Genomic DNA, 18441 nt, shown 5'->3' on the forward strand with positions numbered 1-18441 from the left:
ATAAATCCTTACGGTAGTTAACCAGATTTCTACTGTTATTATCCTCCTTATTGTTACTGCTGCTAGCCTCATATGCTATCATCTTGTACTCAACAAACTGAATCTAACATCTATATAACTGATGTAATTATATCTTCATTTCCCTTAAGTAGAAGCGTGTCTTGCTCATTTGAGTAGCTGTTTTCTGTAAAGCAAATCTTACTTTAAATGGACCCCATTTCCCCCTTGTTAGCATTTATTGAACTCGGAGCAGCCATGTGTTAATTGTTCCTAATTTACAAAATACCATGTGTAGATGAATCTTGTTATTATTTATCTAGCTCTATAAAATATCCTCTTGGGATTTTGATTGGAATAGCCCTGAAGAAGCAAATTATCTAAACAGCATTGTCATTTTTTACTATATTGGCCCTCATTATCTTGTGCCTGAACTACTATGGTAGCCTGCTAGTTGATCTCCCTGCCATAAGACTCTTCCCACTCCAATCTATCCTCCACTCAGCTGTCAAATTGATCTTCCTAAAATGTGAATCTGATCATACCACAATGCTCTTAAATAAACTCCAGTGACTCCCTATGACTCACAGTATCAAATATGAAATCCTCGTTTGGCTTTTATAACCTGGCCCATTCTTCTTATGCCTTTTTCCCCACCACATACTCTTGGATGCAGAGACATTGGCCTCCCTGCTATTCTTCAGACATGACGGATACTCCATTTCCCAAGTCTTAAATATTTTCACTTGTTGGCCCCTGCGCCTGAATTCTCTCCCTTCTGTCTTCTAGCTTCTCAGGCTTCTGTCACTTCTAAATATCTTTTTTTTTTTTGTACAGTGGTGGGCTTTTTTTTTTTTAAATGGTATTCTCCCATTAGAATATTACCTTCTTAATATCAAGACCTGGTTTTGTTTTTGTTGGGGGACTTTTTTTGGAGGGGGCTTTCTTTGTATTCTCAGTTTGTTGTACTATTGAGTTATTATTTTAATTTCAGAGCATTCAGTTCTTTAATGAAGTTTCCACCGTTTTAATGTGTCGATTTTCCTTGCTATTCTGTACTCCCTTAATTTTCCATTCTTGATCTCGTTTCATTCCTTCCAGATATAACTGCAATACCTTTAACCAAGGCATGATTTTTCTGTGATGCTCTTCCTAGACCTTTTGTGGGGTCAGTATAAGCCTTTACAATAACTTCCTTATTGAACATGCTATCACACCTTCCAGGAAAGTGTGGTAACTTCAAAGCCTAAGGTGTTGGAAGCAATGTAGGCAAAATCCAGGATTCTATCTACATTAGAATAAGTGAAGACTTGTCCTAGACTCTATTTAGATCTATACCTACCCACCTAGTCTATGTGAATGCACAAAACTGGAAACAAATAAATAATAACCCAAAACAATTAGTTATTTGAAGGTTGAATGGGCTGCCTTTGGAAATAATAGGTTGCCACTTCAGATATAGGTTCTCAAGCAGCTAGTGAATTCGGGAAGACCTGAGTTCCAATCTTGGCTCAGATAACTGACTAGCTGTGTGACCATGGGTGAGTCACATAACCTGTCTCCTTCAGTTCTGTCATCTGTAAAATAAGGTTGGACCCAATGACCTCTGAGGGCCCTTTGAGCTCTAAATATATGATGTTATGACTCCGAAAGACCACATGAAAGAAAGGTAACCTGTGCCAGGCATGACTATAAACTTTTTAATTAAAGTTCTCAAAAGTCATTTGTAAAGTGAATGACAGTAGGCAGACTTCAATAATGAGAAATGTGGGAGAAGGCATTTCAGGTACAGAAAAGTATACACAAAAAGAGAAGAGGAAAAAAAGGATGTTTTGGGGGAACAGATTACCTTTGCCTGGTTTGCCTAAAACCTAAGCTTGGTAAAGGGAAGAAATAAGGGAAAGCTGGAAAAGCAGGTTTCTGACCAGCTAACATGTTCTGAAGTGCCAGGCCAAGGTGTTAGACTTTATTTGGTAGACGATGTCTAGTTCATTAAAGGTTTAGTTTTTTTTGTTTTGTTTTAAAGCAGTAAGGGCAGGTTCACAGTTGTCACTAAGCATCCAGAAGAAAGAAACCAGAAAACAGGGTTAGCTTTTTGGTTAGGGTTGGGGTTGTAACAGATGAGAGAGAAATCTGGTTATAAAGCCAGACTATACCTTTTCTATTATCCTTATTATCCTTAATATAAATCACTTAATTATTGCTTTGGAAGATCAGCTTTTCTTTCATAAGATTAAAATAACAACCCCTCTATATAAAAAAGAAATGATCACAGCCCCATCTGGTGGTCAAGATCAGAATGATTGACATCAAACCACCAATTTAGGTGATCTGTTCTTTATTTGGAAAATAGTCATACTTCTTAGTTCACTCTTTATAGAATAAACTTAAGTTTAATGCTTAAATTCTCAGGATAGCCGTGCTGTGCTCAGATATCCAAATATGAAGCAGTGATAGGAAGTGATTTGTTATTTTACATAAAGTTTTTACATTTTGATATGTTTAGATATAAAAAGTTCAATTTGGGGCTAAACAGTTTTTTAAAGAGGAATCATATTATTATATATTTAGAAAACTAACCAATCTCAAAAAAAAGTATCTAATATCCTTTTCTTCTAGTCCTGACTTAAACTCAAGTACTGGCTTTATATTTTTTATAAATTATGTAACAAGTCCTTGATGGTACCTAATTTTCTTCTTGGCATGTCTGAGACTAACCTACTAAACAATTTTTTTTCTTTTTCCCTTCAGCAGGGGACCTATATAATCTCTCTCATTGATATCTGTTAGATCTATGGAATAAATCAATTGTTCCTTTTTCTCTGTTTGCATTTTAAAACTCATAGTAGGGGCAGCTAGGTGGCACAATGGATAGAGCACCGGCCCTGGAGTCAGAGGACATGAGTTCAAATCCAGCCTCAGACATTTGACACTTACTAGCTCTGTGATCCTGGGCAAGGCACTTAATCCTACTGCCTAGACAAAAAACAAAAAACAAAACAAAACAAAAAAAACCTTACAGTAGGATTTACTCTGGGCAAATTTAACAGCTGAATGGCCCAAGAACTGGTTGCAAATTTCAAGTTTTTTTATACTATTTTTTTTCAAGTATACAAAGAAATTATTAGACTACTTCCTTTCCAGGTCTTGCATTTTACTAAAATGCTTCTTTAAAAAACAATTTGTAATAAAAAAAAAATTGATGCTATCCACATCAGATAAAGACCTGATGGACTCTAAATGCAGATTGAAGCACACTTTTTTTATGTCTGTTTTCCTTCCTTGCTCTATTTCTTCTTTTACAACTGTGACTAATATGGAAATATATTTTACATGATTGCACATATATCATCTATATCAAATTGCTTACCATTTTAGGAAGAGGGGAGGGGAGAGAGGGAAGAAAATCTGGAATTCAAAATCTTGTAACAATGAATTGTGTTTACATATAGTTAAAGAAAAGAGAAAATACTATTTAAAAAATAAAAAAAAATTGCAAACTGTTTTACAAAGGACTTTTGAGAATTTTAATTAAAAAGTTTATAAACCACTTTATTTCAAAGTAAGGACATATATGCAAATGGTTTTTTCCCAAATAGCAAGATCAACATTTCTGATAAAACTACTCTAAAATGACGATACTGAAGGGAAAGCTTTCTCCTCTAGAAATTACAGAAACAAAAATGTTTGTATTTATAAGAATACATTATCTGAATTCTAAATTCATTGCGTTAACAATTATTTACAATCTTCAAAGTGGTCTTAAAGTTTATATTCTTAGGGTGATTTTGAAAAATAGCCTTGAACATTCTCCTTTATTTACTACTTCAGAATTCTAGTTTACTGCCTTATTAGCCCACAAAATTTTAAGCCATTCACCCTTACTGTATAATTGTCACAATTTGGCTTTTGCTTTTCCAGTGATGTCAAAAGTTATACCATAGTGTTTTGTTTTATTAAGTAGGCCTAATCAGTTGACCTGTTAACAATATGCTTTAAATTAAATTGGCAAGTAACATTTTGGAAAATAAAGATTAGTTGTATTCAAAAAATTTTTTTAAATTGGTATTATTGGGACTTGAACTAAAAAACATTTCTTTAGGCCATAACACTTCAAAGCTAGAAGGGAATAAATAATTAAATGAAAAAGCATACCATTCTACAGATCACACAGTGATAAATCCAGAACTTTAAGAGCAATTTCTTCTAAAGAGGCCAACAAATAAGACTTATCAAACTTGAAAGGATTTCACAGTAACCATTTTTGAACAGTAACTGACTCTTGTAATGTGACAAGCCCCTGACACAGGAAGATGTCTCTGAGCAATCTGGAAACTGTCATATTTTCCAAGTCACTTTGAAGTTTGCGTCTCATTTTTCTGCTCCTTTGGTGAATTCAAGTGCTAACATGCTTTTGGCCAATTAATTCGAGGCAATAACTTTTTCCGCTAATTTTTCATTGGGTTTGGAATAGTCCCAAGGCCGTCTATTCTCAGCCAATCCATAAAGTTTCCTTAGGGCTACCCGAGCAGCTTCTTCTTCTGCAACCAGTACTGTTTCACCAGGTCCTTCTGCAATCAGTTTCTTTTCACTGGAAAGAAAAAACAACCATTAAATATCAATATTCAATCTTACTATATGCAGGCATCAGACAGGCCTTCTGAATGCCATCTGGAGACAACATTCATTAGAACTAGGGATCTTAACTAAGGGTCCATGAGCTTGTTTTAATATTTTGGTAACTATTTCAATACAATTGATTGGTTTTCTCTGTAATCTATGTATTTAAAAACATTATTCTGAGGAGTCCATAGGCTTTTTACCAAACTGTCTATGGGGGTCTATGACAAAAAAAAAAAAAAAGGTAAAGCAAACCTGCATTACAGGTGACACTGATTTTTTAAAATACAGATATTTTTAGATTTTGGCCACCTAGGTGTTACAATAGATAGAGTGCCAGGCCTGGAGTAAGGAAAACTCATCCTCCTGAGTTCAAATCCTGTCTCAGACACTTACGACCTGTGTGACCCTGGGCAAATCACTTAACCTTGTTTGCCTCAGTTCCTCTTCTGTAGAATGAGGTTAAGAAGGAAATGGCCAACCACTTGGCATCTTTGCCAAGAAAACCCCAAATAGGGTCACAAAGAGTTGGTCACAACTAAAACAATTTAACAACAACACTTTTGGATTTTAATGGATTCTGCATCATCTTCATTATAAGAAGACCTTTACTAAGATTTCAACATCATTAACAAATCACTCACTGGACTAGGCTTTCAAGCTGGTCCCTGTGAAGGTCTATTACAGATAAAGAATTGCTACAAAACTTGCTTTCTAAATATCAAACAACTGTACTGATTTAGCAACACTGCCTTACCTTGTGCTGAGATTAAGATTAAGGGACATTAAAATGTAAACCAAACTGAAACAACGGTATATGAAGGAGCAAGGGAACTAGAGCAGGGTAAGAATGTGTTAAACACATACATTTCAAGAATCCGTGATTTCATTTATATAGGCAGGTGCCATCTCCATGGGCGCAGATCACAACCCTCTATGACTTGGTAAAGGATTTTCTACAATTGCCATAGGCAAAAAGCACGATAAGCCTCTTGCAACTTAGCTAAGCTAATCCCTGGACTACAAGCACAGTACACCGTCAGGCCACAACTAAAGCCTTTACGGCTTGGCAGGACCCAAAAGAGCTCGCTGTTGGTCAACAGTCTTGGAGAACGTGCATGGAAATTTCCGTATCATAACTGAGAATCAGAGTGAGACCTCAGTAGATTAACAATGTATATAAAGTTTTAAAAAAGAGGTATTATGCCTTTTGAAAAAATTGTGAACATTCTCATTTATCAGTGTACAAGTTGATTTTTAAAGTAAAAAACAAACTAAAAACTTCCCAACTTTGAACTGAATGCAGACAGTAGTTCTTTCTATAGCTGAACAGAGCCTCCCCTACTAAAAGCCAACTGGATGTTGGCAACCAGGTCCCTCTTGGTTACAACAGCTAAGTGCCAAGAGTAGGGCGGGGTCAATTAATACAGCAAATGTATCTCAGACCTTGAAATTTTATGGAGAATCTTTGAGGTCATCAAATAGCTTACAAAACTCAGCATTGGAGTAAAACTAACAGAAGCTATCAACAAAATAACAGGTCGTTTCTCAAGACAGGTGTCATGCAGATTACTCAGTGACATCTCCAGCAAAGTAGGATCTGAGAAGCCATCTTTCTCTGCAATAAGTACATTATATTTCAATATAATTTTGTTAAAATTTACAAACAAAAATACCATAAAATAAAAACGCAAAATTTACTAACCAGTATAAACCAACAAAATACAGTGGCAACACTGTGCTGCTTCCAGACTGCCTGGTAATTCTGGGTTCAGGAGCAGAAATATTCCTCTTCGTCAACTCATCCACTAGTAGTCCCATGGGATTTACAACCTTCCACATCTCAAAAAGTTCTTTTCCAGTCATCTGTGTAATTAAGAAGTCCTGCAGATAAAGATAACATTACAGATATTAGGTAAAGGGAATGAAAGCCATCCACAATTCTAATGATGCTATCATGTAGTTCTTCCTGCATGATCCCGATCATACTTCTCTAAAAATAAAGTTCCCATAGAACAAAAGGAATTCCAATTTCCAAATGATTGCCTATTTCAAGCCATATTCCTTATGAAACTTCAGTGCAATGAAAAATGTGAATAGTCTGAGTTCAATTTACTAACATCATTTACGTAGCACTTTAAAAATTAAAATTCTTTGCATACATTATCTTCGTTTGATTATTATAACTATACTGTGAGGTAGGTGTCCCCACTTTACAAATGAGAAAGTTGAGGCCCAAATAGGTTGAGTGACTCCTGTGTCATACAAGAAGCACCAAAGGCCAGCCTCAAACCCAGATTTCTACAGCCATCAAGTCCGACCTGTACTGTCCCTCATTCAGATCTGACCTGTATTACAGAAAAATGTGAAAATATTCCTGAGGCTACAAGTTAATAACCTCTACTGATGTGTGGCAAATATGTTTTAGGTAGTCCCAGATTTGTTAATTATCCAATTATTTTCTTTATATATGAAGTATTTATTTGCAAAAGGGAATTTCACAAGCTTTTATTTACTTTTTAAGGGTGGTCAAAGTAGCTAACTCAAAAAATAATCACCTTATGATGGATATGCTAAATAACCATATTTTGAAGCTTCACAAAGATGAGAATCAAGAATGAATAATCCAAGAAAAATGCCAATGTTCATTCTTTTAGTATCTGTTCAAATGAAAATGGAACATACTAACACCCACGAACTCTAGAGTAACCAGCAAAAACACTGTGAAAAACACTGACCTAATAGTTAAAGCAATTTATTCAATTAGACATACTGTTTAAATAAATATACTTATATATGACAAGAAGATGGTAGTCCAGATGAGACCACAGAAGTGTAGTGAAGAAAGTGTTTGAACTGGACCAAAAAAAATCTAGATTTAAGCTAACATTGTTAGATGGTCAAACTGCCCTAAAGCCTCAGTTTCTTCATCTCTAAAATGGGTGTAAAAAGGATTTTTAATACCTACAACCTCCCAGGGTTCTTGCAAGGTTCAAATACCATAAAATAACAAAGTGCTCTGCAAAATTTGGCTCAATCAACAAGCGTTTATTAAGTGCCTGTCTACTGTGTACCAAGCTTTGTGCTAGATGCAGTGAGAGACCTGAAGTAGGGAGACCAATTATGAGAGTCCTGCACTGGCCCAGGGGAGAAATGGTGAGGGCCTGAACTAGGGGATGACTGTGTGAGGGGAGGGAGGCACACGACTGTGGGAGATGTGGATGGAGAATCAACAAGACTTAACAAATACATAAATATGTGCAGTGATAGGAAATTAGGGAGTGGAGTGAGACACCAAGGTTGTGAACTTACATGACTGGAAGTCTGGTGATGCCCTTGACAGACACAGGGAAGTGCAAAAGAGGGTTTAGGAGAATGGAGAATGAGTTCCATTTTAGACATGTTTTGAGGTACCCATGGACCATCCTATTTGAACTATTGAAAAGGCAGGTCCTGGAGCTCAGGAGATGCCAGAGCTAGACAGACACATCAGGGGGTCATCTGCTATGTAAATGCCAGTTGTTATTATGTGGAAATATTTGTAATAATTTATTATTATCTAAATAAAATGTACCCACATTTTAGCAACACTGAGCTAACACTCAAATTCCATTACAGCATATCTCCAAAGATTCTATGAAGCCAACTGGAGTTGTGTTGAGCTTTTTAAAAATCAAATATCACTTCAATTAGTGGGTCAATGATAAGAAGTCAGTAATCTTCATATACTGATATTGAGTATAATGTACAATTTGGGGGGGGAGGCGGGGAGGGAGGTTATCTACGTGGTGCTGCAGCAGATAGAAAGCTGGGCCTGGAATCAGGAAGACTCATCTTCCTGAGTTCCCATCTGGCCTCAGATACTTCCTTGTTGTGTGACCCTAAGCAAGTCACTTAATCCTGTTTGCCTTAGTTTCCTCATCTGTAAAATGAGCTGGAGAAGGAAATAGCAAACCCTTCCAGTATCTCTGCCAAAAAACCCCAATGGGGTCATGAAGGGTTGGAAACGACTAAAACGAATCTCCACCACCACAACTTCTTGCACATGGCAGGCACCTAATAAATACTTATCAAACTGAATGAGAACTTGTGCATACTTGGGCAGATGGTTCTAAAGAGAGTTAGTGATAGAACCGCTCATAATTCTGTCCAACATTTTAACAGAAACAAAAACAAAAAAAGAAAAGTACAAAACTATTCCATCACTCTTGATTTTTCTTGCTGTTTTTACCTAGTTTTGGGAACTGTGTTTTTAAATTATCCAGGTATCTTCACAAATAACCAAGTATCAGAAATAAAGACTGCATGAGTGCAAAGTGTAGCTGTTTAAATAAACTCCACCTCAAAAGCATGAGTAATAAATAATTACATACCCTGATGAAAACTGATGTCTTCAGTGGCCCACTGCTTTGCAGCAACGCACCTATTACTGCAAAGAAAGTCTGCTGGAGGACTGTCTGGGGGACTGGAAATTCTGCACTTAGTGTTAACTGCTCCACAGCCAAGTTTCTTGCTACATGACACACAATGTCCTCACTGGTAAGAAAATCCACAATTGCTTGTACACCTTCTGAGGGCAGGCTTGGAAATGCATCTCCAAGGAGCTGTGTGAGACATGTCTGTGAAAAAGTTCTCCCTTGTTCTGAAAGTTCCCGATTATCTTTAAGGTTGAGAGCCACAGCTTCTTTGTCTACTCCCAGTTTCTGTCGTCTGGATTCCTCACTTTCAATGTAACATCTGTTAACAAAAGCAGTTTTGAGAAGCTCTAAAGAAAAGTCTTCATGCAGTCGGTGACAAAATGCCTGGATTTCTGCATGATAGTCCCAGTTGGGCTTCTCTGAACTGAAAATGGGAAAAAAAAAAGAGAACAAGAGATTAAACACTGAAAATGCAAAACTATAAATTTTATCTTGAAAGAATAATTTCCCTTTTAAGAAATGTCATTCCTATCCTGGGGGCAGCTAGGTGGCAAAGTGGATAGAGCACTGGCCCTGGAGTAAGGAGAACCTGAGTGCAAGTCCAGCCTCAGACACATAACACTTACTAGCTGTGTGACCCTGGGTAAGTCACTTAACCCCATTGCCTAGCAAAAGAAAGAAATGTCATTCCTTACTATTGTGCTATAAGAAATGATGAACATGGTAAAATAGCCATAGAAAGAATCCACTGATCACCTCCTGAAAGAGTTCCCAAATTGAAAACACCAAGGAATATAGTAGCCAAATTCAAAATTACCAGGTCAAAGAGAAAAGACTGCAAGCAGACAGAAAGAAACAATTTAAATATCATGGAACCACAGTCAGGATTACACAGGACCTTGCACCTTCTACCTTAAAAGACCGTGGGGTGTGGAATGTGACATTCTGTAAGGCAAAGGAGCTTGGATTACAACCAAGGATCAACTACCCAGCAAAAATGAGCATAATCTTTCAGGGGTGAAGATGGGTATTCAATGAAATAGGGGACTTCCAAACCTTCCTGATAAAAAGACCAGAGCTCAACAGAAAATTTGATCTTCAGGTACAAGACACAAGAGAGACATAAAAAGGTAAACAGGACAGAAAGAAACATGTTATTAATAAGGGCAAACTGTTTACATCCCTACAAGGGAAGATGACACTTGTAACTCTTGAGAACTGTATTGTTATTACACCATGTTAAAGGGGTATAAATAAAGGAGGTGGGTATAAATTGACTTTGATATAATGATGAAAAAATCTAACCAAGTGGGTTAAATGGATCCCAGTAAGTGAATTAATCTGATCTAAGAAAATGTACTGAGAGAAAAGGAAAGGAGGAGGCAGACATGGGTAAATCACATCACAGGAAAAGGTACAAAAACCTATCACAAGCAGAGGGAAAGGAGGGAGATGAGCATTGTTTGAACCTTACTCTCATCAGATTTGGCTCAAGAAGGGAACAACATAATCAGTTAGACATAGGCAGTAGGAGGGAAAAGTGGAAAGAAAAAGGAGGTGGGCCTGAGGGAGACAGTGGTCAAAAGCAAAACAGTGAGGAGGGAAAAGGAGAAAGGAAAAAGAAAAGCATAAACAGGGGGGGAAAGGATGGAGAGAAAGACACAGATAGTAATCATAATTATGAATGTGATATATGAATGTAATGGAATACTATTGTGCTATAAGAAATGATGAACAGGCAGACTTCAGATAAACCTGGAAAGACTTGTATGGTTTGATGCTGAGTGAAGTGAGCAGAACCAGGAGAATGTTGTACACAGTAACAGCCACACTGAGTGATGACTGACTTTGACAGGCTTAACCCCTGTCAACAATACAAGGATCTAAAGACATCTCCAAAAGCCTCATGATGGAAAATGCTATCCACATCCAAAGAAAGAACTATGGAGTTTGAATGCAGATCAAAGCATACTATTTGCTATTTTTTTCTTCTGTTGTGTTTTGTTTCCTCTTTCTGGTGGTTCCTCCTATTAGTTCTAATTCTTACTTACAACATCACTAACTTTTTGTAAAAATATGTTTGATAGGAATGTATATATATAGCCTATATTAGACTGCACACCATCTTGGGGAAGGAGGTAGGGGGAGAAAAATTTAAAACTCAAAAGCTTATGGAAGTGATTGTTGATGGAAATTAAAATAAATTAATAAAAAAATTGAAAAAAAAAAAAGATGAGCAGGCCGACTTCAGAAAAACCTGGAAAGCCTAACATGAACTGATGCTGGGCAAAGTGAGCAGGACCTGAATGTTGTACCCAGCAGCAGCCACACTGTGCAATGACTAATTTTGATAGATTTAGCTCTTCTCAGGATTGCAAGGATCTAAGACATCTCCAAAAGTCTATGATGGAAAATGCTATCCACATCCAGAGAAAGAACTATGGAGTTTGAATGCAGATTGAAGCAGACTATTTGCTTTTTCTCCCTTCAGTTTTGTTTTGTTTCTTCCTTCTTGTGGTTCCTCCTATTGGTTCAAATTCTTCCTTACAACATTACTAATGTGAAAATATGTTTAACAGGAAAGTATAGGTAAAGCCTATATCGGATTGCCATGCTGTCTTGGGGAGGGAGGTGGAGAAAAATTTAAAACTCAAAAGCTTATGGAAGTGATTGTTGAAAACTAATAATAAATTAATAATAAAAAAAAGAAATGTCATTCCTTCTCCAACTACAAAAAACGGCTATCCCTACTTCTAGGTACAGATTTTCAAAACAAATAAATCAAGACTTAATAATGGTTGTAATTTTTTGAAATTTAAACAGCTAGATTAATTTTTTGAAAAGGAGCTCTAACCTGGTAACTCCTCGTGGTAAAAGTGTCTTAATTTAGAAGCTCTAGATTTTACCAAGAATCTTTATCTCCTCCAATCCATGGAGTTTTCAAAGTACACCATTTCCCCCCCTCTGCAATGTCTTTTTCTGGCTCATCTGGCATGGTGACGGTCACATCATGTAACCCCTCTGGGTCAGCTATCTTTACCTATTAAATGAGAGGGTTGGACCAAATGACATAAAGTCTTTCCTAGATTTCTAGGATCTTCCCCAAACAAGTCACATTACCTACCCCTCAGGGATCCTAGAGAGGGATTCCCAGGCCTGGAAAGCACAAATTATGGAGGTGACAGCTAGAGAAATGGAAAGAGAATAGTATGTCCCAGTGACTTTAGCCAGGTCCAATCACTCAGAGTACTCAGAAACAAGGAATATCAGGGTTGAAAAATGAATGTCATTCTAATTGCTCTGCTCCCCACACCCCTTCCCCAGCTCCCTAGTACCTCCAGAATCAAATATAAAATTCTGTTTAGTATTTAAAGTCCTTCATAGTCTAGCCCTTTCCTACCTTTCTGGTCTTACAACTTACTCCCCTCCACCTCACTGTTTTATCTATCTACACTGGCTACTCACTACTCCTCAAACATGTCATGATATTCCATGACATGATATTCCATCCACATGTGACACTCATGCCTCTGTACCCCCATGCCTGGAATGTTCTCCATTCTCACCTTCCCCAAAGACTCATCTCAAATCCCACCTGCAGAGGTACACTTTCACCCAACTACTAGTGATTTCCCTATGAAATCACCTCCCAATTACACCAGATTTATCTTCTAGGTACTTATGGATCTAACGTTGAACCCATTTGTCTATGAGCTGCTTGAGGGAAGGGACTGAGTTTTTGCCTGACTTTGCAACCCCGGCACTTAAAATGGAGCGTGGCACATAAAAGGGAAAGGATCTGTACCTACTGTATGCCAGGCACCATCCAAGATACTTTTTACAATTATATCATTTGAACTTCACAACAACCCTGCCAGATAGGTGCTGTATTACTAATCTCATTTTACAGCTGAAGAAACTGAGGCAAACACTGATTGGCTAAGTGACTTATCCAGGATCACAGAGCTAGTGTCTAAAAAGTGCTTAATATGGGGGAAGATAGGTGTTGCAGTGGTTAGAGCACTGACTCTGGAGGCAGGAGAACCTGAGTTCAAATCTGGCCTCAGACATCTAACACTCACTAACTGTGTGACTCTAGGCAAGTCACTTAACCCCAACTGCCTCACCAAAAAAAAAAAGTGCTTAATAAATGCTTGTTGACTGACTGACCTCATAGATCACAGGATTTTTACTGCTAATGCCTATTTGGCAAAAAAAAAAGAGATACTGTTTTTAGCCTTCGGTAGGGAAGAATATGCTTTTTAGTCAACATTTTACCTTGTTTCAGTTTTAATAAATTATAATCGGATTAGAGAGTGATCCGCTGGAATAAACATGGGTTCTGGAGTCAGAGGACCTGGACTCCAATACTAGCTCAATCAGTAAATATTTATTAAGCACCAATTATGTGCCAGGCACTGTACCAACTGATGGAAATACAAAAAGAGGCAAAGCCAGCTCCTGCCCTCAAGGAGCTCCAATCTAATGAATGTCAAACATTAACCAGCTGTGTGACACTAGTTCCAGGACCTGACTCCCTGAGTCAGGACGACGTGAATTCAAATACATTCTCAGACCCTTACTAGCTATGAGACCCTGGGAAAGTCACTTAACCTCTGCCTGCCTCAGTTTCCTTAATTATAAAATGGGGATCATAATAGCACCTAACTCCCCACCCCGCGCATGCGCACGGACACACGCTCGGTCACACTACCCGGGCCCCGAACCTACCGGCGCACGGGAGGCGGAGGACACCTAAGCTGCCGCAGCCGCTCTACCTCCTTCCGGAAGCGGAGCGCGGCGCGCATCCCGCCCTTGATGCCCCGGCTAGGCTGGACGCGCTCCGGGGTGGCTGAGGCTCGCAGGAGGCCGCGGGGCCCCCGGACAAGCAGCCGCACCAGTCCAGATGCCATGGTGCACCAGCGCGGGCGGAAGGAGGGAAGGAAGGAAGGAAGTGGGTCGGGACGGTGTTACGGTGACACCATTCCCTGCTTCCTGAGCGGGGGGCGGAGCCTCCTCAAAGAGACGGGAGGTGAGGCCAAGCTCCTGGGGGCGGGGCGGGGAGCAGGGTCTTGGAGGTGGGGCCAAACTCGCGAAGGGAGGGGGCAGGGGCGGGCAAAGATCCAGGGGCGGAGCTAAGTCTGCAAGCCTCACTCCTTGGGGGCACAGAGAAGGCGGGGCAGCCTCTGGTGGGCGGGGCCTGACTTTGCTTCTCGGCCTCTCCCTTCTTTCCTCCCTCTGCTGGCTATTTCGCGTGATGCTTCAGAAGCGGCGGGGTCTGGGCGGCTCCTGTCCCAGGGCTAGAGCAGCACAGATGACCAATCCGGGTGCAGGAACTGCCCACTGTCCTATGGTAAAGCACTGTGTCCCCACTTAAAGTGCAGAAGCGCTTCTACTGCTTCTGGACAGAGCACTTCTCAGCTCGCTTAGGATCACTTAAACATGTCCATTACCAAGCAACTTTTGTTCAGCTGGTTAAAAATTATTTAAACTGACCCTAAAATACAGATCTGAAATAACAACTATCATTGATAGAGTGCTGTAAGATCTGCGAAGCACTTTACAGATGCCTCATTTTATCCTCAATGACAACCCTGGGAAATAAAGGCTATTATTATCACCTTTTTACAGATGAGGAAACTAAGGCAGTCAGATTGAATGACTTGCCCAGGATCACATAGCTCTCAAGTGTCTGAGGGCACATTTGAACAAAATGCTCTACCCAGTTCACCACCTAGCTGCTTATAAATGGGCTGCTTATCTCAATGGACTGCTGACCACTCTTCTCTCAGGGTTTTCCTGACATTGGTCTCATAGTTATTCTCCCACCTGTCTGACCACTCTGTAAGTTTTCTTTTCAGGATCATCATTCTTGTCTTGTCTGATATGTATGGATCACTCCAAGGCTCCATCCTGGCCTCTCCTCCCCATATACTTTTCCAAAGAGATCTCATCAACTCCCATAGGTCCAATTATACTTTCATGCAAATAATTCCAGATCTACATATTCACATCTTTGTTCTGAGCTATATTCTTCCATCACCAACTGCCCTTTGGACATCTCCACTGGCAAGTCAATCAATCAATATTAATCAATAAACATTTATTAAGTGCCTATTAAGTGTAGGCACTGTTCTAAGTACCAGGGATACAAAAAGAAACAAAAGACAGTCAAAAGACAACAGGGTTTTGGTTTTGTTTTTGTTTGTTATGGATGAAATCAGGTTGCTCAGGGTCACACAGCTGAGGCTGGATTTGAACTCAGGTTCCCCTGCCCTAAAGGAGCTTACAATCTAATGGGGAGACAATGTGCAAACAAATATATTCAAGGAAAGCTACATACAGGATCAAAAGGAAATAATTAAAAGAGGAAAGCACTGGAATTTAAAGAGATTAGGGAAGGCTTCCTGTAGAAGGTAGGATTCTAGTTGGGACTTTAACCAAGGATGAAATGATGAGAGCCTGCATGAGAGTGGTGACTTGGTCGAAGGAGAGAAGAGGGTTATATTTGAGAGATATTGGAAAGGTGAAGTGCCTTGGCAACAACTTAGTGATGGGGGTAGGCAGAGGTGGGGGAGTAAGAGATAGTGAGGAGTCCAGGATAACTCCTGGGGTGTGAGCCTAAGTAATTGGGAGGATAGTGTTGCCCTCCACAGTAGTAGAGAAGTGGGGAGAGGGAAAGATAATGAATTTGGTTTTGGATAAATGTCTGCTGGACATCCCATTCTAAATGTCTGAAAGGCAGCTGGAGATGCACCATTGGAGGTCAGGAGAGAGACTGGGGGCAGGAAAGGTAGATCTGGGAATCATCAGCATAGAGATGGTAACTAAATCCCCGGGAGCTAATAGGGATCTCGAATTAAACCTACATGTAGAAATATATTTTGACAAAATCTACCCTGCTTCCTGGCACATACTAGGTGCTAAATAAATGCTTGTTGTTTGTTTCCTAACTTCCCTATTTTTGATGCGGGGTTTTCCTAGTATCATAGATTTAGTGCTAGAAAGGACCTTAAAAGCCAGATAGCCCACCACCTAATTTTACCGATGTGAGAACTAAGGCACAAAGCAGTTAAGTGACTTACTCCACTAATTAGACTCTGAAGCAGGATTTGAACTCAGGTCTTCCTGCTTACAATTCCACTGTCCAATCCACTGTACCATGCTGCCTTTCCAGCTTTCCACTTGTTTGAATTAGTTACTCTTCTTTAATTGTCATTGTTATTAATTTCATTATTGGGGGTATACATGGAGACAAATGAAGAAAAAAATCTTTTGATTGCCAATGTTTGAATCCTGTCATGACTTCAGGGCATTCAAACAGCCACCACATTAGCAGGCAAGCTGCGAACAAGTTCTGTTTCTCCCTTTAAAGAGCTGAAGTCACCCTTGGTGACAGCATAGTAACTCATATGATCAACTGCTTCTATAGCCGGTGCTGTGTGTTGGAAAGAAGACTCCTGGGAACCTTCCTTGGCAACCTTTGTCCTATCCTCAGGGCCAACCAACATCACAGCAACTCCTGAAATTTGCTAGGAGGACCATTTCATTCCATCAAACACAAACTTTAAAAATCTTTTTGAGGAAATACATATGGATAAGTAGAATATGTGAGCTAACAAATCATGTTTTGGCTTGGAAAGATATTAAATATTAGTAACCTTTATTGGCTGTGTCTTTTTGAAAATCCACAGAGATCTGAGTAGAAATTTAATTTGTCTGAACATTTATTAAGCATCTTTTATGTGCCAGGTTCTGGAGATACAAAGATAAAAAAGCAAAACCACTTCTGTCCTAAAGAAACTTACATAAGAATAATAATAATGATGGCTAGCACTAATAGCTCTTTAAGCTTTGCAGAATGCTTGACATTTTATTTCATATGATCATTACAACAACCCTGTGATGTAGGTGTTGTTATCACATCCAGTTTACAGATGAGGACACTGAGGCTGGGAGAAGTTAAATGACTTGGCCGGGGTTATACACCGTCCCCTCTCCCCCCAAGTATCTGGGGCCTTCCTGGCTCTAGGTCCTTCACTCTGTTTACTGTGCCACCTAGTTACCTATAAACACAAAATAATTTAACAAGTACCTACTACACAGTCCAAAGCCCATGAAGGAAGCTTGAAGAAAGGAAATATGGATTGTGACACAGACAGATGAGAGGACAGAGTGTTCCAAGTATGAAGACTGGGCTTGTGAGACGCTAGTGAAGCAAGAGATGAATTGTGACATTCAGAAACAGCCACCTCATGTTTGGCCCTGAAAAGTCAGGTCTAATTTGGCTGGAAAAGAGAGACTGTGAAGAATCATTGATTTGGAACCAAAAGGGCCAGAAGTCATTGAATCCAGTCCTTTTATTTTATAGACACAAACTCGGCTGAAGTGGCTTGTCCTGGATGAGCAAGGAGAAGTCAATAAGCTGGGTTTCAAATGGTAGCTCTCAGACTTCAGAGACAGCATTCATTTTGCTGTTCCACTAGCTAATCCAAGCTGAGGAGCACTAGGGAGCCCCTGAAAGTTTTTGAGCTGAGAGGTGGTATGTGCCTTACGAAAAGTATTTGGGTAGCTGTGCGGAAAATTAGATTGGAAAAGGGAGAGATTGGAAGTAGGGAGATGAATTAAGTGTTTTTTACAAATCCAGGTGAAAGAGAAGGAGGGATTGAGATAGGGTGGTTGCCAGAAGTTGTGGAAGTAGAATTCACAAGAATTGGCAAATGATTGGATGGGAATGGGGAAGAGAGAGGGAAGAGTCGAGGGTGACTGAAAATGCATGAATCTGAGTCACTAGGCAGATGACAGTGTTTTCCATGGAAATAGGGAAGTTTCTTTGAGAAAGGAAATTTTAGGGGGGAAAAGGATTTTAATTTTGGACATTCTGACTGTTAAAAATGATTTTTCTTGGTAATCTGTGTTTTGGAGACTCAGAGCTCCACCCTGCCAGCCTTCTGTCCAAAGTTGTTCCGAAGGACAACTCTGATAATGAGAATGCATTGAATCTTCTTATCTTGGTCAAACTGGAACCCAGGCCAGAATAGATTTTGTCCTACTCAGGTTTGAGTGGAGACAGACTTCCAAGACTAGGGGTGGCATTTCCTTTGATGGAGGTCAATATCAGCCCCTGTGGACTGAGTGATCTAAGGAACCCACCCATCTCCTAGTATGTCGACCAATCACAGTTGATTGACACACCCTTGGGAACACCTACTTTTCGAAGGGCGCATAATGCTATACCTCAAATCCCAAACCGAACTGGGGAGCCCAGTTTTGGACTGAACTCCCACGTATTGCACGTCAAGCCACTTTGAGAAATTAAACCGTGGACTCATGTACCCCAGTTTCATTTGTCTCTTAGAGCAGATTGTTTCAAATTGTCGTTTGTGGGGTTCATGGAGTTCAGGGT

At 39.5% G+C, this 18441-nt stretch overlaps 1 protein-coding gene across 1 annotated transcript; it reads right to left on the minus strand.

Annotated features, from left to right (window-relative positions):
- Positions 1-3500: 3500 nt before the first annotated feature.
- MRPL44 (mitochondrial ribosomal protein L44) lies at positions 3501-13988 on the minus strand. The gene is made up of 4 exons (XM_021002886.1): positions 13767-13988; positions 8991-9459; positions 6323-6501; positions 3501-4588 (listed from the first exon to the last, which is right to left on the minus strand). The coding sequence occupies exons 1-4, from the start codon at positions 13946-13948 to the stop codon at positions 4420-4422; spliced, it is 999 nt and encodes a 332-aa protein (XP_020858545.1). The 5' UTR covers positions 13949-13988; the 3' UTR covers positions 3501-4419.
- Between the last annotated feature and the right edge of the window lie 4453 nt (positions 13989-18441).

This window comes from Phascolarctos cinereus, unplaced genomic scaffold, assembly GCF_003287225.1.
Source record: "Phascolarctos cinereus isolate Bilbo 61053 unplaced genomic scaffold, phaCin_HiC Scaffold_7;HRSCAF=346, whole genome shotgun sequence".
In the NCBI taxonomy this organism is placed as follows: Eukaryota; Metazoa; Chordata; class Mammalia; order Diprotodontia; family Phascolarctidae; genus Phascolarctos; species Phascolarctos cinereus.